Raw genomic sequence first — 18368 nt, forward strand, 5'->3', positions numbered from 1 at the left:
ACAACGTGCCCCAGTTAAATAAACTTTATATTTGGGTGTTTGGGGGCAATAAAGGTGAAAAAGTATATAAAGAAACTTTCAATAATAAAAACCCACCTAAAAGTGTGACAACTAGCCCCGGGCTGCCTTATAATGGACAAGAATTCTGGCTTTAAATCAGTGGTGTGACTTTTTTTGTATTTTTCTCAAATCACACAGACACTGAGTTGAGGTGTATTTATGGCAAAACATTTATTTGAAATCATAAAGATGACAGCTATCACATTATTCAAAAGGATGATTTGTACCTCAATAATCAATGCAACCTAAAGACATTTACAGCTTTTTACATGAATAAAAATTGGGTTTTCAGAAAGTAGAGCCGCTGGTATCTTTGCTAGGGCACTTAGAAAGCAATTCATGCATAGAAGCGTCTTTGTGTTTATGGCAACGATGGCAGGACTAGTCAACAGCATCTGACTATTCTCTAACCCGTTAACCGATCGCTCGACCTCAGACAACATTCGCTCGTACTGTGAACGACCTCAGACAGGCTCATAAAACAATGGTGTGTAATCACAATCAATCAAGGCATTAAATAAAGCAATTAAAATAATACACTATGATCAAAGACAAAAACATTGAGTTCAGGATGAAAAGAGTTCAAAATCAATTCAGTACAAATGAGAAATGCACACTTTTTTGTGCATTGTAGAAATGAAAGTCTACATTCAGAACATTTGTAATCCTGAGCCTGTTTTTGAACTTTACACATGTAATTGATTAAAAACACAAATATACACAGAGACATTTGTCCAGTTTGACATTCAAATCAGAGAACAATGTCAGTATCTTGTGCTGCACTGATCATCTTGTACCTAATTTGTGCTTTTGCCCGTAAATCTCATTATGCTATATTTTCATCAAAAATGGGAATGTTTTTATCAACTTGTTTTTTGACAATCAGCACAGCTTTTGTGTTGAAAATGATTTAAATGACAAACAATGTTTGTGTGAGTAAAGTCAGTAAGTTTTAATCCAATGCAATAACATTAACAAGCATTTTCAGTAAAACTAACCGGAACATAAAATGATTGGGTTAATTTTACTTACGGTTGTTATTATACTTCATTCTTAGATATTCTGTCTCATTCAGTTCTGTTTAAAAGCCTAAACACTAAGTGTGCTTAAACAGAACGGCGCGTGAACACTTGAACTCAGTTTACGGGTCAATAAACTCAAAAAGATCAATAATCACTAACACTCAACCTTCACCCTGAGCTCTCAGAATAAATGTCAACGTGTTTAAAGCAGCTGAAGCTGTGAGTACATCTATGTTGTATTTGACAGTTCAGAGCTGCTGTGATTATGAGACGCTGCAGGTGGAGGATTTGGGCGGCTGCTCCAGGATGGACTCTCGGCGCAGGTCGTTGGGCACCGTGCCGTTCGGGCCCCACACGTTCAGCTCGCCGTAGATGCCCGTCTCGATCATCTCCTCCTGCCAGGGGATGGAGATGTTTCCCGACGCAAACTCATCGAAAAAATTCTTGTCATCGTCCTCCAGGCAGACTCCCTTCACCGTGGAGAAAGCGCCCACGTCATCTAGATTCTTGGCGTAGACCGTCTTGGAATCCGGTACGAAAGGAGGCGGCAGAATCCCTGTAGGACATCAGTGTGGCATTAGTGCAACTCGGAAGACAAGATCTGCTGGACCTGCACTAGTGTTTAGTAAGGCTTTTTCAGCTCACCAAATATTGTGCAACAATTGTTTTCAAGATTGCTAATAATCAGAAATGTTTGTTGAGCAGCAAATCAGCATATTAGAATGATTTCTGAAGGATCACGTGACTCTGAAGACTGGAGTAATGATGCTGAAAATTCAGCTGCGCATCACAGAAATAAATTACAGTTTAACAGATATTCACAGGGAAAACAGCTGTTTTAAATTAGAATAATATTTCAAATTTTTTACAGCATTTTTGATATTTGGTGAGCAGAAGAGACCTTTTAAAACATTTTAAAAATCTTACTGATTCTAAACTTTTGATCACTAGTGTAAAGTTAATTAAATCCTAATTCCGCTGTGTGTTTGCAGTAAACTGTGATCATCTTCACACCTGCGTCGAGTTTCCTCCAGTTGATTTCGCTGAAGAATGGATGCGTGCGCAGCTCGTCACACGTGCCGTTCTTGAAGCCCAGTCTCTTGTCCACCTCTTTAGCCAGCAGACCCTCACAGACGGACTTGGCGTTCTCACTGAAGGTTTCTGGGTATGTCACCGGGTCGTTCAGGATCCGCTTCTTCACCTCTTTATTCTCCACCTGAGCAGCACAACATTTGTCACACAACGAATCTAAATGATAGAATTATTTGGCTCATACTTTTATCCAAAGTGACTCACTGCATTAAAGCTAAAAAAGCAAAATACATTTGATCAGTTCATTCACTGCCTGGGAATCAAACAAACATTGCCAGCACAAAACATCCACAAGTGATGTCCTGCTGTTCATTTCATTCACACTTACGATGATCTGCTGTATCAAAGTCTTTTCAGTATACATTTCAACCAGCGCGATCTGATCATCTGACCAATGATTCAAGCTCTACGATAAAAAGTGTGTTAGAAGTTTAACGGCTAATACTAACAAATTTTGATTTGTGGTTGACACGAAATGGCTGATGATTGAGAGGCCAAATATGACATAAATAATGTTCAGATGCTCCCCATCTAACGTGCCAAACGTTCCTCCGTTTCTATGAGCTTCACCAAAACACAGGATGAGAGGAAACCTAACAGATGTGAATTAAATAAATGAATTAAATGCATGAATATTATTCTGCTACATCATCTGCACCTGCAGATTTACATCATGTGTAGTGTATGTAAGCAGGATCTGTTTGTATCTGCCATGCGCTTCACTAGAGCACAGGTTTATATTTACCAAGTGCCATCAAATGTCCCCTTGTAGGAAGATCATACGGCGCTTGCGACGCCAAGGTCATGGGTTTGATTCCCAAGCAATGCATGAACTCATAATATGCATAAGTTGAATGCATTTTCCATTGCTTTGTGGTAGACGGACATGTTTGGCTGTCATTTGCAACATCTCATGCATGACACTCAAGTTAAAATTAGCTGCAACAGAGTCATGCATTTTCTCCATTCCAAGCAAAAATGCATTCTGCATGAGTCACTTTGGATAAAAAGCATCTGCTGAATGCATAAATGTTATTCTAATAAAGATCCTCTGGAGAATGAATGTCAAACATCACCTTCTCTCCTCGAGTCCGGAAGGGTCCTTTGGCGGCGATGAACTCGTACAGCGTGACCCCGAGAGTGAAGTAATCTACTGAGTAATCATATTCTTCACCCTTCAGCAGCTCTGGAGCCATGAACCCTGAACACACACACACACACACAGGTGAACATGTTTAGAAATGAACCTCACAGCATCAGCACTCCTGAGCCACTGTATATGTACACATATCCTGTATATGAGCATCAAGATATGATTCTTGGAGTGTGAGCTTTGCTCATGATCTTTGAACGTGATGGAAAAGGTTTTCTCACCTGGAGTTCCAGCGTAGCCTTTGGTTTTGAGCTGGTCGTCTGCGAGCTCCACAGCCAAGCCGAGATCAGAGATACGGACGTGACCTGAAAACACCAGCATGACACGTGTGACCGAAATGACTCTCGACCCATCAGATGTGTGTGTGTGTGTGTGTGTGTTTGTTGATGAGTGATGCACTTGATCATGTTCACCTTCATTATCTAGCAGAACGTTCTCTGGTTTCAGGTCTCTGTAGATGATTCTCTTCTGGTGAAGATGCTCCAGGCCTTGAATGATCTGAGCAGCGTAATAACACGCTCTAGCTTCAGAAAACCCTGGGTTATTCTCATCCACGTTATAGATGTGGTACCTGCAAAACATAAATTCATGAAAAAAATAAGTTAAATAACATTTAAAAATAAAATAAAACATGAAACCAGCAATCACAGGTGGAGCAGGGCAATGACATCATCAAAAATGCAGTACATAAGAGCCATTTCAGGCCTACTGGGTCAAAGGTTATGAGGAGATTTAATCTTAACATTAAACCAGTAGGTGGCGCTCTCACAGAAATGACTGCCCTGAGCGTTTGGGCTCAAGATCACATTCTAGGTTTCATCTGAGCACCTAAAAGCATAGGCGCGATACAAGCGGTCGCCAAGGTGAATTTATTGGGTTTAAAACACACGCTTTTGAATATCTAATATCTATGTGATTTATTGTATCAGCAAGGTTCTAAAGACTATCTGCACCAAATTTGGTGAAGATCAGATGAACTTTGTGGGAGGAGCAGCTCAAATGATTTTGCTCTATATCAGTCATTAGAGGCCAAAAACGTCCAGAATAACATCTGGCTACAATACAAGCAATAATAATACAGTCATTCTAAAGAACGGCCATGATTCATCGAGTGTGTGTGACTGACCTCAGGTCTCCTCCGTTCATGATGGTCATGACCAGACACAGCTCTGTTTTGGTCTGGAAGGCGTAAGCCAGAGACACGATGAATCTACTGTGAACTCGAGCCAGGATCCGTTTCTCCACCATGGCGCCCTGTCAGAACAGAACAACACGAGTGTGACGGATGATCTTCAGCTCCACACCGTCATACTGACAACAGATGGGAGCAAACACTCATAAACATACAGCAGACAAACGTCAGATTTAAATCAATTAAGCACATCAGAGGGAATGATCAATTGATGCAATTCTTTCATGTTCATGTCGATTTTTCAATCAAACTGTTATTAATATAATTGAAAATGAAAATTGAATTTGAAAAAATTATGCCTTTCCACTGTTGCTCTGACATTTGGACCCTGCTGTATATAAAAGCATGTTGTTCAGATGAACACATACATGTAGAAAGAGCAAAACACACAAAATACATTTTAAAGACCTTAGTATACTGACACAGATGTTCTGCAGATGCTGTTTATATACTATGACATCATTTGCATGTGAACCGGTGCACTAGTTGCACTAGTTTTATTTCATGCATTATGACACACGCAAGATGCATTTCCCAGAGTCACGTCATTAATGATGCTTGAGCGAATGTTTCCAAACAGCACAATACTCTGTCTATGAATGATGTTTTCAGGCTTGCGACTATGAATGAGGTCATTATTAACATCTAAGGAATCATCTGTGGACTCAGTGTCCAGTGTCGTCTCCAGAGTTCTTCCGGTCCAGGATTTCCACAACAAATCTGTTCCATAATTAAATGTGTTGGAGTTGCATTTCATAATGAGCTGAAGGCCAAAGCGCTAAAGCTTCATCGGCTGTAATGCTGCCGCTGGTCCACAGCACCGTTCGCTCATCTGACCGATGCTTACAGACACGTCAAACCATTAAAACATGCATGTTTGAACAATACTGATGAAGAATTAAGAGGAATATGATGATCTGCTGAACTCAGTGTCCTTAATGATCACCAGAGGTTTTCATCTTTTATTCCAACAGAAAGCAGTTAACAGCCCAAAACTGAAAAAAAGCTCAAACTACTTTTGTTTGATCATTTCATAATTTAGTTTGTTGGAGTGAAGCGCTAGTAAAGCATATCACCTGCAGTAAAGCCTTCACCTTCATCATCAATGTCACGTCTGAGCTGCTTAATCACACAAAACCAACATGTCAATCAGGATCCATGTCCTGTTATCTAAGTGTTACCATTACTAGTCTAGCAATGCATAGCTGTTAACCTGGAAATCTCCACGAATAAATGAGGAAACGTGCCATTTGTGCCTAAAAATGTGTGATGTTGTTTTTACTTTTACAAGTGATCACATAGTTGAATTTATTGTGTTTAAAACACACACTTTTAAATTTCAAATATCTAATTGATTAATTTTATCAGTAAGGTTCTAAAGACTATCTGCACCAAATTTAGTGAAGAATGGATCAACTTTGTGGGAAGAGCAGCTCAAATGGTTTCAGTCGTTACAGGCCAAAGACGCCCAAAAAACATATTTACCCATTTCATTTCATTTATCCTCACTAAACCTATTTCAGCCCCATTAACTTTGGATTTTCCATACTTTGAATGGATAACAGAGAAAACTCTTCATTCTGTTAGCGGTAAGTCCTTTGGATGCCAGTGGTACCTTTTCCCAAGAAAGACCCTCATAACCAAACCTCAACCAAAGACGTGGAGCTGCTTTCGTACCTCATAGCCTTTCCTCTTCTTCAGCCTCTTCTTGTTGAGCTTCTTGCAGGCGTAGAGCTTCCCCGTGGCCCTCATCTGACAGGCGGACACCTCTCCGAATCCCCCCTTCCCCAGAACACGGAAGTCCAGGAACCAGTCCTCGGCTACGGGCTGCATCTCCAGCCACTTCCACTGCAGGAAGCGCTTAAAGTACATGGTCTCTAGATAGAAGGTGAAGGGAACCTCTTTGAGGAAGTCGAACACACTGGCCTGGATCTGCACGAACAGGTCGTCCGCCGCCTCCTCGTGCCGCTCCTTCACCTTGGTGATGTCGTTCTCGGGTAAAAACGGGCAGAAGTGCTTGGCCGAAGGATCCATGTACCGCTGGAGGATTTTGGCGGCTTTCTGAACTCGGTCTTTATCCTCGGCGGTGTCGTACGCCTCGATGTCCTTCCAGAGGCGACACGGGCCCTTGTACTCGTTGGCGGTTTCCAGGAACTCTTGAAACAGCCGTTTGCCGATGGGCTGCTCCACGCAGATGCTCTTGAACTGCAGGTCCAGAGTTTCTCGCAGGCCTTCGCACACCGTGATGTGGGGCAGCTTGAGTTTGGCGTGGTACTTCTTGTCTCGGTTGGCCGCCGGGTTGGCCGTGCCATCGAAACTGCCACGGGCCGAGATGTACGCCGAGTTGGCCACCACCGTAGTCAGGCCGCCGATGTCCATGGCGAGGTCAAGGAGCTGAACGTGGACTGTCGGAGTGAGAACGAGACGAGACTGGCAGCTCAAGGGTCACAGCGAGAGCATTGGAGCTCAGCGCCGTGAGACTGGACGAGACGAGAGAGGCCACGGTCCTCAGCGGAGACGCCGGAGGTCCAGATGCAGAGGAATGGACAGCGAGCGATGGATCCAGCACGACGTTTCGAGTCTGATGGCAAAGTGAACGATAAGCCCTGGAACACACACAGACGGATCCACCTGACTCAACATCTTTCATAAGGCTTTATCCTCTAACTCCATAATACCTTCCGAGGTTAACACCTCTCACTGATGGAGGAGCGAGAACATCACTCGCCACAATGACACTCCGAACACTTGTCCGACGTTCTATAAGAGTTCCAGAGTTCAGAATCTCTTCAGATGACTCAAGCACATTCAGTCATAGAGGTTCTACAGAACACGAGAGACATTCAACTGCAAACTGATTAACATAGCAGTGTCTAAAACATGAAAAGTACTGCAGAATTAGCACTTGGCCAGAAACATGTCTCAAAGATCTGACTGCCTTCTGACACCTCAAGCAAGAAAAGCTGGATGAAGACGAGCAACAGTATTCTGAATGACAAAAGAGGCTCATGTCCTGCTGGTAAATCCCAGCTGGTCATCATCATTGTCATCAGCCGGTCCAGATGGTTGATATGCTGGACTACCAGTTGGTTAGCCTGGTTGGAGCCAAGTTGGTTAGAGGTGACAGGCCAGCTTGGACCAACAAAATCCCCAAAAGACTAACGTGTCTGGAAAGAAACTTAGGTGTGGTCACATCTACCGCTGTGTGGTGAATTTTTATGGTTGAATATTCAAGGAAAATGTTTGGTTTTTCATCCACAATGAACTGATTGGATGCTGAAAATATGTTTTTCATATCTTTCTTACTTCCCTTAAGGATTAAGTAGACATTTAATGGAAGTTGAATTAAATTTTTCAGTTTTATACGTATTTTATAAGTATAATTTTTTACCCCATATTTAGGTCATTTTGGATGACGTATAAATCTCAGTTTTAAAAGACTGACCCTTATGACTGGTTTTGTTGTTGGGTCAATGCAAAAAAAAAAAAAAAGTAAATAAATTAAACTTACTGTTATTGCACAAGAGAACACTATTATTGAACTACATGAGTCATGTGACCCCGAAGCACAAAACCAGTCATAAGTATCATGGGTATATTTGTAGCAATAGATAAAAATACATTGTGTGGGTCAAAACAATTTTTCTTTTATGCAAAAATCATTAGGATAAAGATCATGTTCCTTGAAGATATTTTGTAAATTTCCTACCATAAATATAGTAATATGCATTGCTAACAACTTTAAAGGTGATTTTCTCAATATTTAGATTTTTTTTTCAGATCGCTGTATCTCAACCAAATATTGTCTTGTCCTAACAAACTTAAGCTTATTTATTCAGCTTTCAGATGATGTATAAATCTCTATTTCGAAAAATGTACCCTTACGACTGGTTTTGTGGTCCAGGGTCACATACTATTTGCTATTTACCCCTAAGTTTCCTTTCTCAGTCTTTTGAATGAGGGTCTTGCAGTTTTGATATATTGCAAATTAAATAATGACTGCACATTCATTTCATCTTTCACAAATGCACTTAAACATCTAATAATGTTATTTAGAGACACAAAAAACAAGCACACAAGCATATAAATCATCCTTTCAGTTTAATTTCTATACATGGATAAGAAAAGTATATTTCTTTAGTATTTGTTACATTGTACAAAAAAGGCTAGACGTTTGTTTGAGACGTGTTGATCTCATGTTCAAAGCATCTGTGATTGAAGAGCTGCGGTGATCGGAGCTCCATCCGTCACGACAAACGTCCACAAAAAGCGCCGATATCAAAAATAGCTGCCTATGAGAGCGAATCACAACAAAACAGGGTAGAAAATTCAGCCTCGGCGAACAGTGATAAACGTCCCGTGTAACTCGCAGCGCAGGAGTTTCTTCAAAAGTAGCCCTGAAGCTCGAGCCGCCAGCAGGAGCAGCAGCACAAAGACGATCACTCGAGCTTATCTGCTCATAAGCTACTGGAGATAATAGACTGAGCTGAAGAATTATGGGAAGCATTTGAGGGAATCCTTACAGCAGGATCACAACATGGAGTTTCAAAGAACTGGGGGAACAAAGGGAATCTGCATACGATCCCAGAGATCACAATCAGCAGCTCCACACCCGTCCTAATCGTCCTCATCATCATCGAAGTCCTCTTCGTCATCGTCGTCCTCTTCATCCTCCATGTAGGATGTGGGCGTCTCCACCCTGGAGCTGCTGTGGTGGGACCCGTTGGAGCTGGACGCGCCGCGGTCACTGGGCGCACACAGAAACTCTTGTCATCACGCTGAAACTTCAGCTTTTTTCAGTCTCACTACTTAAATATCAACTAAATGCAATTATTACATAACATTACAAAGATCATGTGATACTCACGTGGCCACATGGGACAGCTCTCCGATCAGCTGGTTAATGGCACCCTGCGCCATTTCTACAATATCAAAAAAAAAAGTGTTCACTTGCTCATGAAGCTCAGTCACATGTAAGACTTGTAATGTTTTTAAAAGAGGTCTCTTATGCTCATTTATTTGATCAAAAATACAGGACCTGGAAAAACAATACTGCAAAATGTTATTACAATACAAAATAATGTTTTTTAATTTAATATACTTTAAAATATAATTTATTCCTGTGATGCAAAGCTGAATTTTCATCAGCTGTTACTCCAGTCTTAAGTGTCACATGATCTAATTTGATTTTTGATCAAATAAACGCAGCCTTGATGAGCATTAGAAACTTATTTAAAATACATAAAAAAAAAATAAAATAAAAAAATTCACACAGATCCCAAACTTTTGACCGTGTACTTCTATAGCACTTCATACGATACAGACTGACTCAAAGCAGCTTCACGGAAATAAACAGGAAAAATCAGGTCTGAAAACTTCATGTAATACAGCTGAGACACACACACGGCGGCTCTGACCTGTGACGTACGGCTGCAGGGCTTTGGGAACGAGAGTCTTGGCGATCTTCAGCTGCTCCGGGCTGCAGCGGCCCGACTCCAGGCCGAACGCCATGCCCATGCGCTTCAGCACCTCCACGTCATCGTGGATCTCAAACATGTTGTCGAAGTTGAAGAGATACTCGAACCTGCGGAGACAGAAGCGCCGCGTCAGAGACGGGAGGAGCAGACGGCAGCGGCAGAAAGAACACGCGGCGCGTGCTCACTTGTCGTTGGAGATGCTGCAGTCGATGACGGTTTTCTTGCTGGTGTTGACGATGATGAAGGGCAGGTGGATGACCGTGTTCGGAGGTGGAGGTCTCTTGCTCTGCTGCTCCGCCTGACGATTGCGCTGCACCAGGTTCTTAAAGGCAATTTGCTGCAAATTACGAAAAAAAAACAATCATAAAGACTTCATAAAAATTATAAAATCATCATCATAAATCATAAATTGTATGAGTAGCATACAGTGAGCATGAGAGTTCAGATTCACTTATTTGGGGGGAAAATCAAGAGATTTGCCATCATTTTTTTTTTTTAAAATAAAATAAAAATTGTGTGACCCTGAAGCACAAAACCAGTCTTAAGTAGCACAGGTATATTTGTAGCAGTCAAAATTGTCAATTTTTCCAAAAATCATTAGGATATTAAGTAAAGATCATGTTCCATGAAGATATTTTGTAAATTTACTACTGTAAATATATCAAAACTTAATTTTTGATTAGTAATATGCATTGCTAAGAACTTAATTTGGACTACTTTAAAGGTGATTTTCAAAATAACTTTTTTGCACCATTAGATTGCAGATTTTCAAATCTATATATATATATATATATATATATATATATATATATATATATATTAAGAATAAATATAGCTTATATATATTCAGCTTTTCTGGTTATGGTTTTGTGGTCCAGGGTCACCTAAAATGTAAATGCATGACTTAAATGTACTTAACTGTTTGTGAAAGTGTGGAATTCTATTGTTTTGTCAAACTAAATGCTGGTAATCAAGACATCTGTCATGCAAATTTAAGGGTTAAATGTGCTTGATTGTCATGCAAATAACCAAAAAACACAAAAAATAATTTCATTTCATTTATATGGTTTTATCAAACTACACACTTAATTTGGTGTTCAAATGGGCTTAATTGTCATTAAAATATTCTGCAGCTAATCAAGATGTCGTCTTCACACACACAAAATAATCATATATATATAAAATGAGATTTTATTTTGATGATTTTGCTAAATGCTGTTATAAGACATTCATAATGACAGTCTGGGGCTTAGTTGTGCTTACTTTTAACAAAAATATTGTACAATTAATACAAAAAAAAATTGTCTACATAAAACATTATTCGATCAAAATAAATGCCATTAAATAAGAAATCTGTAATGAAAATCTTGGTGTACATGTTCAGTAAATTGTCATGAGAATATTGTGCGATTAATGTTTACACAAACGTTGATTTTATATATATATATATATATATATATATATATATGTAGTTTTATTAAATTAGATGCTGAAAAACAATTTGAGGTTAGTGCTTTAACTGAAGTGAAAAAACAACAAAAGGCCTCACATTACTTGTCTTTCATTGTACAGACAGGAAGTGAGGAGCTGTACCTGCAGTATGAGCTCCTGCAGCTGAGACTGCTTGTGTTTGATTCTCTCCAGTCGTCTCTGCCGCTCGGCCTTCAGAGTAAAAAACAGGTTTATCCACATTCGTGAAAACAAAGCTCGACAGAAACCCTCTGTGCTCCTCACGGACTGACCTCCAGATCCTGACACTCCTGCGCTGAGTTGGTGGGGAACCCGATCCATTTGATCTCCTTCTTGTCTTTGGAGATGATGTTCATGGCCATCAGGACATTCAGAGCGTCGTAAACCCGTCGCCGGATGTTCTTCTGGTCATACACGTGCTGGAGGACAAAACACATGAGCGAGTGAGTGACGGCTCTTTGCCCGACAGAAAGTGAGCGTGAGGGTTAAGGACTGACCGCGTCGTTCGGGGAGATGTTGTTGTCTCCAGAGCTGAACTCGGCCACCAGCTCATCTGCCACCTCGTTGTAGGACGTCACCACTTTCTTCTGCACCTTCTCACACACCTTCATGGAGAAATGCCGCAAGCCCTTCCCGTTCTTATCGCCCTTCCTGCTGCGCCTGCCAGAGGAGTTATGCTTATTATATTATGGATATTATCACAGCATCAGCTGAGTTTTGCAGTCAGTCCATGAATGTCAGTGAATGATGTTCAGTAACTTTAGATGAGGTCCGCATGACGACTTCATCCCTGCAAATGATGTTGTGATCATGTCTGATGTGTCTGGCTGCAGATGTTTGTGCACAGATGATGCTGTGTTTGTGTGATGGATGCAGACGGGTTAACTAACCCGGTCGACCAGGGCGAGGACTCTTGTGTCTGGGTCTGTGGCGTGTGGAAGTGAGTGGTGGGCGTGCGCGGGCTGGTTAACAGGACGCCGGTGGGGACGCTGCTCCTCTGAGGAGTGCCGAACACCTGCAGGAACAGAGAGACGCTCACTCCATCATCATCATCATCACTGCGACTCTCAACACAAATAAGCAGTGTGACTGAACACTGGAGTACATCAGAGTGAATTCTGTGCTTCTGACACGCATTAGTCTGGAGTGGTCACCGGTCCAGCCCGTCTCGACCCACGAGCACCTGAGCACATCTACCTGTGTGTAATAATAGGATGATGAGGAGCGTAATCCTGCTGACTCCAGCGTTCTGTGATCTGCTTACAGACTTTCCCGGGTCACCTCACACAATGTTAATGGAGGGCTTATCGCCATGGAGACAGTGGGAGGGGCTGGTGAGGGGTCTGTGTGTTGTCATGTGACTCAAGAGTAGGATTCAGTAAACACAGAGTATTTATGAAACGGCAGGGTTGTCTTACCACGTGTGGCAGCACATTAGCGCCCGCAGCCGTGAGAGTTTTGGGCAGAATCTGTTTGACCGCAGTCACTGACGCCGGATGAACTGTTAGGAGAGACAGAACACCTGCAGCTGCACACACACACACACACCTCATTAATATTCATAAGTCCCGATCAACATGTGCTGTTTGTTTCATCACAGCGACCCCTGCAGGTCAGGAAGTCACCGTCACCACATGAGCACAATAAGGACTAGTTAACTCATTCTCAGCTGCTTTTATTCAATCAAAAGCTGAATTTTCAGTATCTTTAATCCAGTCTTCGGTGTCACATGATCCTTCAGAAATCATTCTAATATGCTGATTTGCTGCTCAACAAACATTTATGATTATTATCAGTGTTGAAAACAGTTGTGCTGCACAATATTTTTGTGGAAACTGTGATGCATTTTGTTTTTCAGGATTCTCAGATAAACAGTAAGTTCAAAAGAACAGCATTTTTTAAAAATAGAAATCTTTTGTAACATTAGAAATGTCTTCACTGGCACTTTGCATCAATTTAATGCATCCTTGATGAATGAAAGCATTAAAAATGATCTTACTGACCCCAAACTTTTGACTTGTGGTGTACTTATAACAGGACGAACTTGATGAAGCTAGTTTCATGTTAAGAGGAATAATGTTTTATGTAATTATTAAGACCACAAAACCTCATGGCTATATTTTGCATAGTAATTACTGGGTCCCACTTTATATTAAGCGGCCTTAAATACTATGTACTTACAAATTAATCATTTGATACAATGCACTTGTGTACATACATGTATTTACGTTACACTTACAGTTTAAAAATACCTGCATGTAATTACATCTGTAATTAATTTCTGTTAATACATTTATAATTACACTGTTGACCCATCCCTTACACCAGGGGCGACCAACCCTGTTCCTGGAGATCTACTTTCCTGCAGAGTTTAGTTCCAACCGTGATCAATCACACTTGTCTGTAATGTAATTATCAAGTGCTCCTTCAGATCCTAATTAGTTGGTTCAGGTGTGTTTGATCAGGGTTGGAGATGAACTCTGCAGGAAGGTAGATCTCCAGAAACAGGGTTTAGCACCCCTGCCTTACACCTTAACCCGCCTTAAACCTACCCATACCACCCATACCACCAAACCTCAATAGCAGCAAGTGTTTTGCAATGCAATAGGACCACATTAAGCATACTGTACTTGTTTTTTGACGCAAGTACATCTCCCAATACATACTTAATATAAAGTGAGACCAACTATTGTACTTTATCTTATTGGTTTCTTATGTTATTGATAAGGTCCTTACTAAATCATGTGTTAGCGTGTACTCACGTTTCCCTGGACTCAGACTCTGGTTGACAAACACCTTTATCTCTCCATTGGTTTCTTTAAGTCCAGCCTGAAGATCAGAGAGAATCACAGTAAACAGATGACTCTTCTCTAAGGCTTCTTTGAGATTATAATCAGATCAAAAATACTGGAAAGAACATGATGAGTGTAACAGCTGCTGGTTGTGTCTAGTAATCCCTAGTGCAACCATAGAAACCATCTAAACAAGCCCCGCAGCTGAAACCTCAACAACACCTATTGAGAAATTAAATATTCAAGTCTTGCAGCTTTTGATAACAACAGAGATGTGAGTGAGTGTGTGTGAGCGCACACGTCTGCATGGAGACACACACACAAACACACAGAGTGTCAGTTTCAGTTCAACAGAAACATCACTGGTCATCACAGCTCACATCAGGAATAACTATGTCATCATACTGTTTCTATGCTGCTAGATTTGTTTGATTTCATCCACACTTATATACGAGTTTCACATTTTCCTCCTTGAACGGTCAATTCAGACTAAACCACAATTGCCAAATGTAAATTAGATATGTAAAACAACTGTGAACAAGGAAATAAATGCTACAATAAACCAGAGTTATTTTAGTATTTTGAATCAGGTTTTTGTATGCATCGTTTCCAGTTTCACTTTAATTTTTGTATGTTGCATGTTTTTAATGTCTATGCAGTTTAGTACATTTTTATTTCAGGTAAATTCAACAGAGAATTATTGCATTGGCACTTGAATATAACGTTTTTATATTGCATTTCAAGTAACAAAAGTGTTTTTAATGGCTGTCAGTTTTAGGAAACTGTGATAAGTTTGAGTGTGTAATCTTGTAATGTGTGCAATTCTCACATCTTTAGCCATGATGACTGTGCGGTGACCAGAGCGTGTGGTCAGTCTTTGGTCTGTGACTGCAGTTCAGCTGAGAACACAAATATGAAACATGAAACAATCTGCACGATAAGCTTAAAAAACAACAACAACAACAACATAGCAAAACAGACCCTAGTACAACTCTAATCCTAAAGGAATTCTCCACTCCCAGAATACAAATTTCCAGATAATGTACTCACCTCCTTGTCATCCAAAATATTCATGTCTTTCTTTCTTCAGTCGCAAAGTTTATTAAGGAAAACATTTGAGGATTTGACTCCACATAGTGGACGTCAATAGTGGACTAAAAATGCAGTTTCAACAGGCTCTAAATGATTCCAGCTGAGGAATAAGAGTCTTATCTACAAAACGATCAGTCATTTTCTTAAATAAAATGATTATCTATACACTTAACCACAAATACTTGTCTCGTCTAGCTCCGTGATGCGCATGTGTTCTCTGTGTAATCCGGGTCAGTACAGTTAGGGTATGTCAAAAAACACCCATCTCATTTTCTCCTCCAACTTCAAAAATCAAAATCGTCCTACATCACCATTTGACCTTTTTTTGTAAAGGGTGTTTGATCTTTCTTGCATCTTCACTTTGTAAACACTGGGTCGGTACTTCTGCAGCGATGTAGGACGATTTGGAAGTTGGAGGAGAAAATGAGATGGGAGTTTTTCAATATAACCTAACTGTATTGACCCAGAGCGCACATCACCGAGCTAGACAAGAGGAGCATTTGTGGTTAAAAAGTATCTAAATTGTAATTTTTTTGGAAATAACCAATTGCTGGGATCGTTTGGAGCCCTTTGAAGCTGCACGTTTAACCTTTAATCTGTTAAGCACCACTGAAGTCTACTATATGGACAAATCCTACAGTGTTTTCCTTAAAAAACACGTTTCTTTGCAACTGAAGAAAGAATGAAAGACATGAACATGTGACATGGGCATGAGTAAATTATCATGAAATTTTTATCTTGGAAGTGGAATAATCCTTTAATATGAATTAAAATGTTATTTTAGCATTCAATTCAATGACAGTGACAATGTTAACAATTACAGCACAATATTCTGAAGGAAAAACACGAGAATGCAATAACTCATCCCACTTTTTGAAACGACTTTCCTTCCAGCTGACGTCATCAAGCCCTCCTCAAATTTACCAAACTGAATCCAATCTGATGCATTTACTTTCTACCCTCTAATGAATTCAGCATCAGTAAAGCAACGTTATTTTCTCGCTAAAACCTGTTTTACTCAGAAACTCGGCTTGTGATTTTACAAACAGCTCTTTCCATCGGCCAAACCCTGACGAACTCTTCGAGTTCGCATTTAAACAAAGGAGAGATGCTCAAGACACAGCAGCTGATGACAATACAGTGACAACTGTACAAACACATTACTAATGACTGACCTGATGAGAGACGACTGTGACCTACATTTGCTCAAAACATAAATCACGCAACCATGCAAACTCACATACAGTCAGAAATGAAGTTAAATAATGCATGTTTAATAACCTCGAGCACATGTTTATCAGTTTAATATGAATATTGATGAGCTCTGAGTGAGAAACGCGCGGACTACAAACATAAACAAACACCAGTCACACTTTTCTGACGCGTTTTTGTGTTCAAATGAACGGATGAAGCTTCCGTTCGTTCGTCCGCGCGAATCATCCTCGCGTCGCGAGCCTCGCGCTGTAGACGCGTCGTTCGTTTCTCAATAGATGACCATATCGCGTTAGCTCGACGCGGCTACAGCTAAGCTAACCGAACCTAGCGAGCTAACGCTTCCACTTACGTTACACTCACATACTGCACACAAACTACGTAACACACGCTGACCGTCGCCGTTTCTCTTACCGTAACCAGCCCGCTCACATCCCCGTCATAACTCGCGCCGATATTTACAGTTAGCGGGACAAATTCTGTGTTTATCGCGCCAGAATCGGAGCGTCTACGCGAGCTGCTTCAGCTGCTACACACAGCAGTCAAACTAAGCTTGGCGGTGTCCTGTGAGGACGCGAGCTGATTGGATACGCGCGGCGTGACGTCAGCGCGCATTCACATCTCCACACGTAACGATTCGAAAATCCTTTGAACTGCCACTGGGAAATCCCGAGTCATTTTAGCGAATCGGTTCGCAAATGAATCAATGATTCACTTGAGTCCACACACCCAAAACACAGTTGCTAGTTATTGTCACTACATTAAAGCTGTTTACTTGGTGTTTTATTATAGAAACATATTTGTGACCCAGGAGCACAAAACCAGTCATAAGGGTAACTGTTCTGATTAGCTAGAATAGGACAATATTTGGCCGAGATACAACTATTTAAAAATCTAAATACTGTGAAAATCACTTTTAAAGTTGTCCAAATGAAGTTCTCAGCAGTGGATATTACAAGGAAATTTACAACATATCTTCATGGAGCATGATCTTCACTTAATATTCTAATGATTTTTGGCATGAAAGAAAAATCTATAAGTTTTTACCCAGTATTTTTGGCTATTGCTACAAATATACCCGTGCTACTTAAGACTGGTTTTGTGCTTCAGGGTCACATTTCTGCCACAAAATGAAAATACACAAAGGAAAAAATAAAAAATAAAACAATGACAGAAGGTCCAATCAATGTGACGGACAACCTAAATTATCACCTTAGTAATAATAAAATGTGGTTAATAATAATTTTTTAAAGCTGCAGTCAGGTCTTTTACAAACGTTTTGCGAGTCGGTTCGACCGAATCATTAAGAGAATGATTCATTCGCGACTCGGACATCACTCAGTCTGAACTTTGCATCGGATGTTATTACTGCTGTTTTACTAATTATGTCTGTATGTACATGCATAAAGTTACGGATGTGTAGTTTATATGTATGTTAATAACATATTTCGTTAATGAGCTGGTCAAATCTGTTTGTGATGACTGTTATGAAGCTTGTGGAAACATGTCAGAAATGCAGTATGCATGTAGGCATTTTTTAAAATGTTAATAACTGAATGCACATGCGCACACTTGACGGATGGATGGCATTGGATTTGACCTACATAGCGTGTTTACATTATATTTGGCTGCTTTCGGCTGATTTTATGTAAGATTGTTTTAGTATGACATTAAAAGAGTCTTACTGTTTGATCATGTCATAATGTGTTTGGTGGTTTTGACCCTGCATATAATGTGTAGATTCACAAAAAACTCATATTCTTCAGTGTAGTCACTCATCTGACGCACAAAGAAAACCCTGAGTGA

General features: G+C 40.4%; 2 protein-coding genes across 2 annotated transcripts; both read right to left on the reverse strand.

Annotated features, from left to right (window-relative positions):
• Positions 1 to 212: 212 nt before the first annotated feature.
• On the reverse strand, positions 213 to 7483 carry grk1a (G protein-coupled receptor kinase 1 a). The gene is made up of 7 exons (XM_051104400.1): positions 6197 to 7483; positions 4454 to 4581; positions 3741 to 3898; positions 3549 to 3632; positions 3251 to 3375; positions 2097 to 2298; positions 213 to 1638 (listed from the first exon to the last, which is right to left on the reverse strand). The coding sequence occupies exons 1-7, from the start codon at positions 6896 to 6898 to the stop codon at positions 1346 to 1348; spliced, it is 1692 nt and encodes a 563-aa protein (XP_050960357.1). The 5' UTR covers positions 6899 to 7483; the 3' UTR covers positions 213 to 1345.
• Positions 7484 to 8603: 1120 nt separating this feature from the next.
• tfdp1b (transcription factor Dp-1, b) lies at positions 8604 to 17140 on the reverse strand. The gene is made up of 12 exons (XM_051120465.1): positions 16977 to 17140; positions 15088 to 15157; positions 14229 to 14295; positions 12885 to 12994; positions 12357 to 12481; positions 11964 to 12126; positions 11739 to 11885; positions 11590 to 11658; positions 10182 to 10333; positions 9937 to 10103; positions 9387 to 9441; positions 8604 to 9266 (listed from the first exon to the last, which is right to left on the reverse strand). The coding sequence occupies exons 2-12, from the start codon at positions 15097 to 15099 to the stop codon at positions 9137 to 9139; spliced, it is 1197 nt and encodes a 398-aa protein (XP_050976422.1). The 5' UTR covers positions 15100 to 15157; positions 16977 to 17140; the 3' UTR covers positions 8604 to 9136.
• Positions 17141 to 18368: the final 1228 nt, after the last annotated feature.

The sequence above is a fragment of the Labeo rohita genome, chromosome 1 (assembly GCF_022985175.1).
Source record: "Labeo rohita strain BAU-BD-2019 chromosome 1, IGBB_LRoh.1.0, whole genome shotgun sequence".
NCBI classification, from domain to species: domain Eukaryota; kingdom Metazoa; phylum Chordata; class Actinopteri; order Cypriniformes; family Cyprinidae; genus Labeo; species Labeo rohita.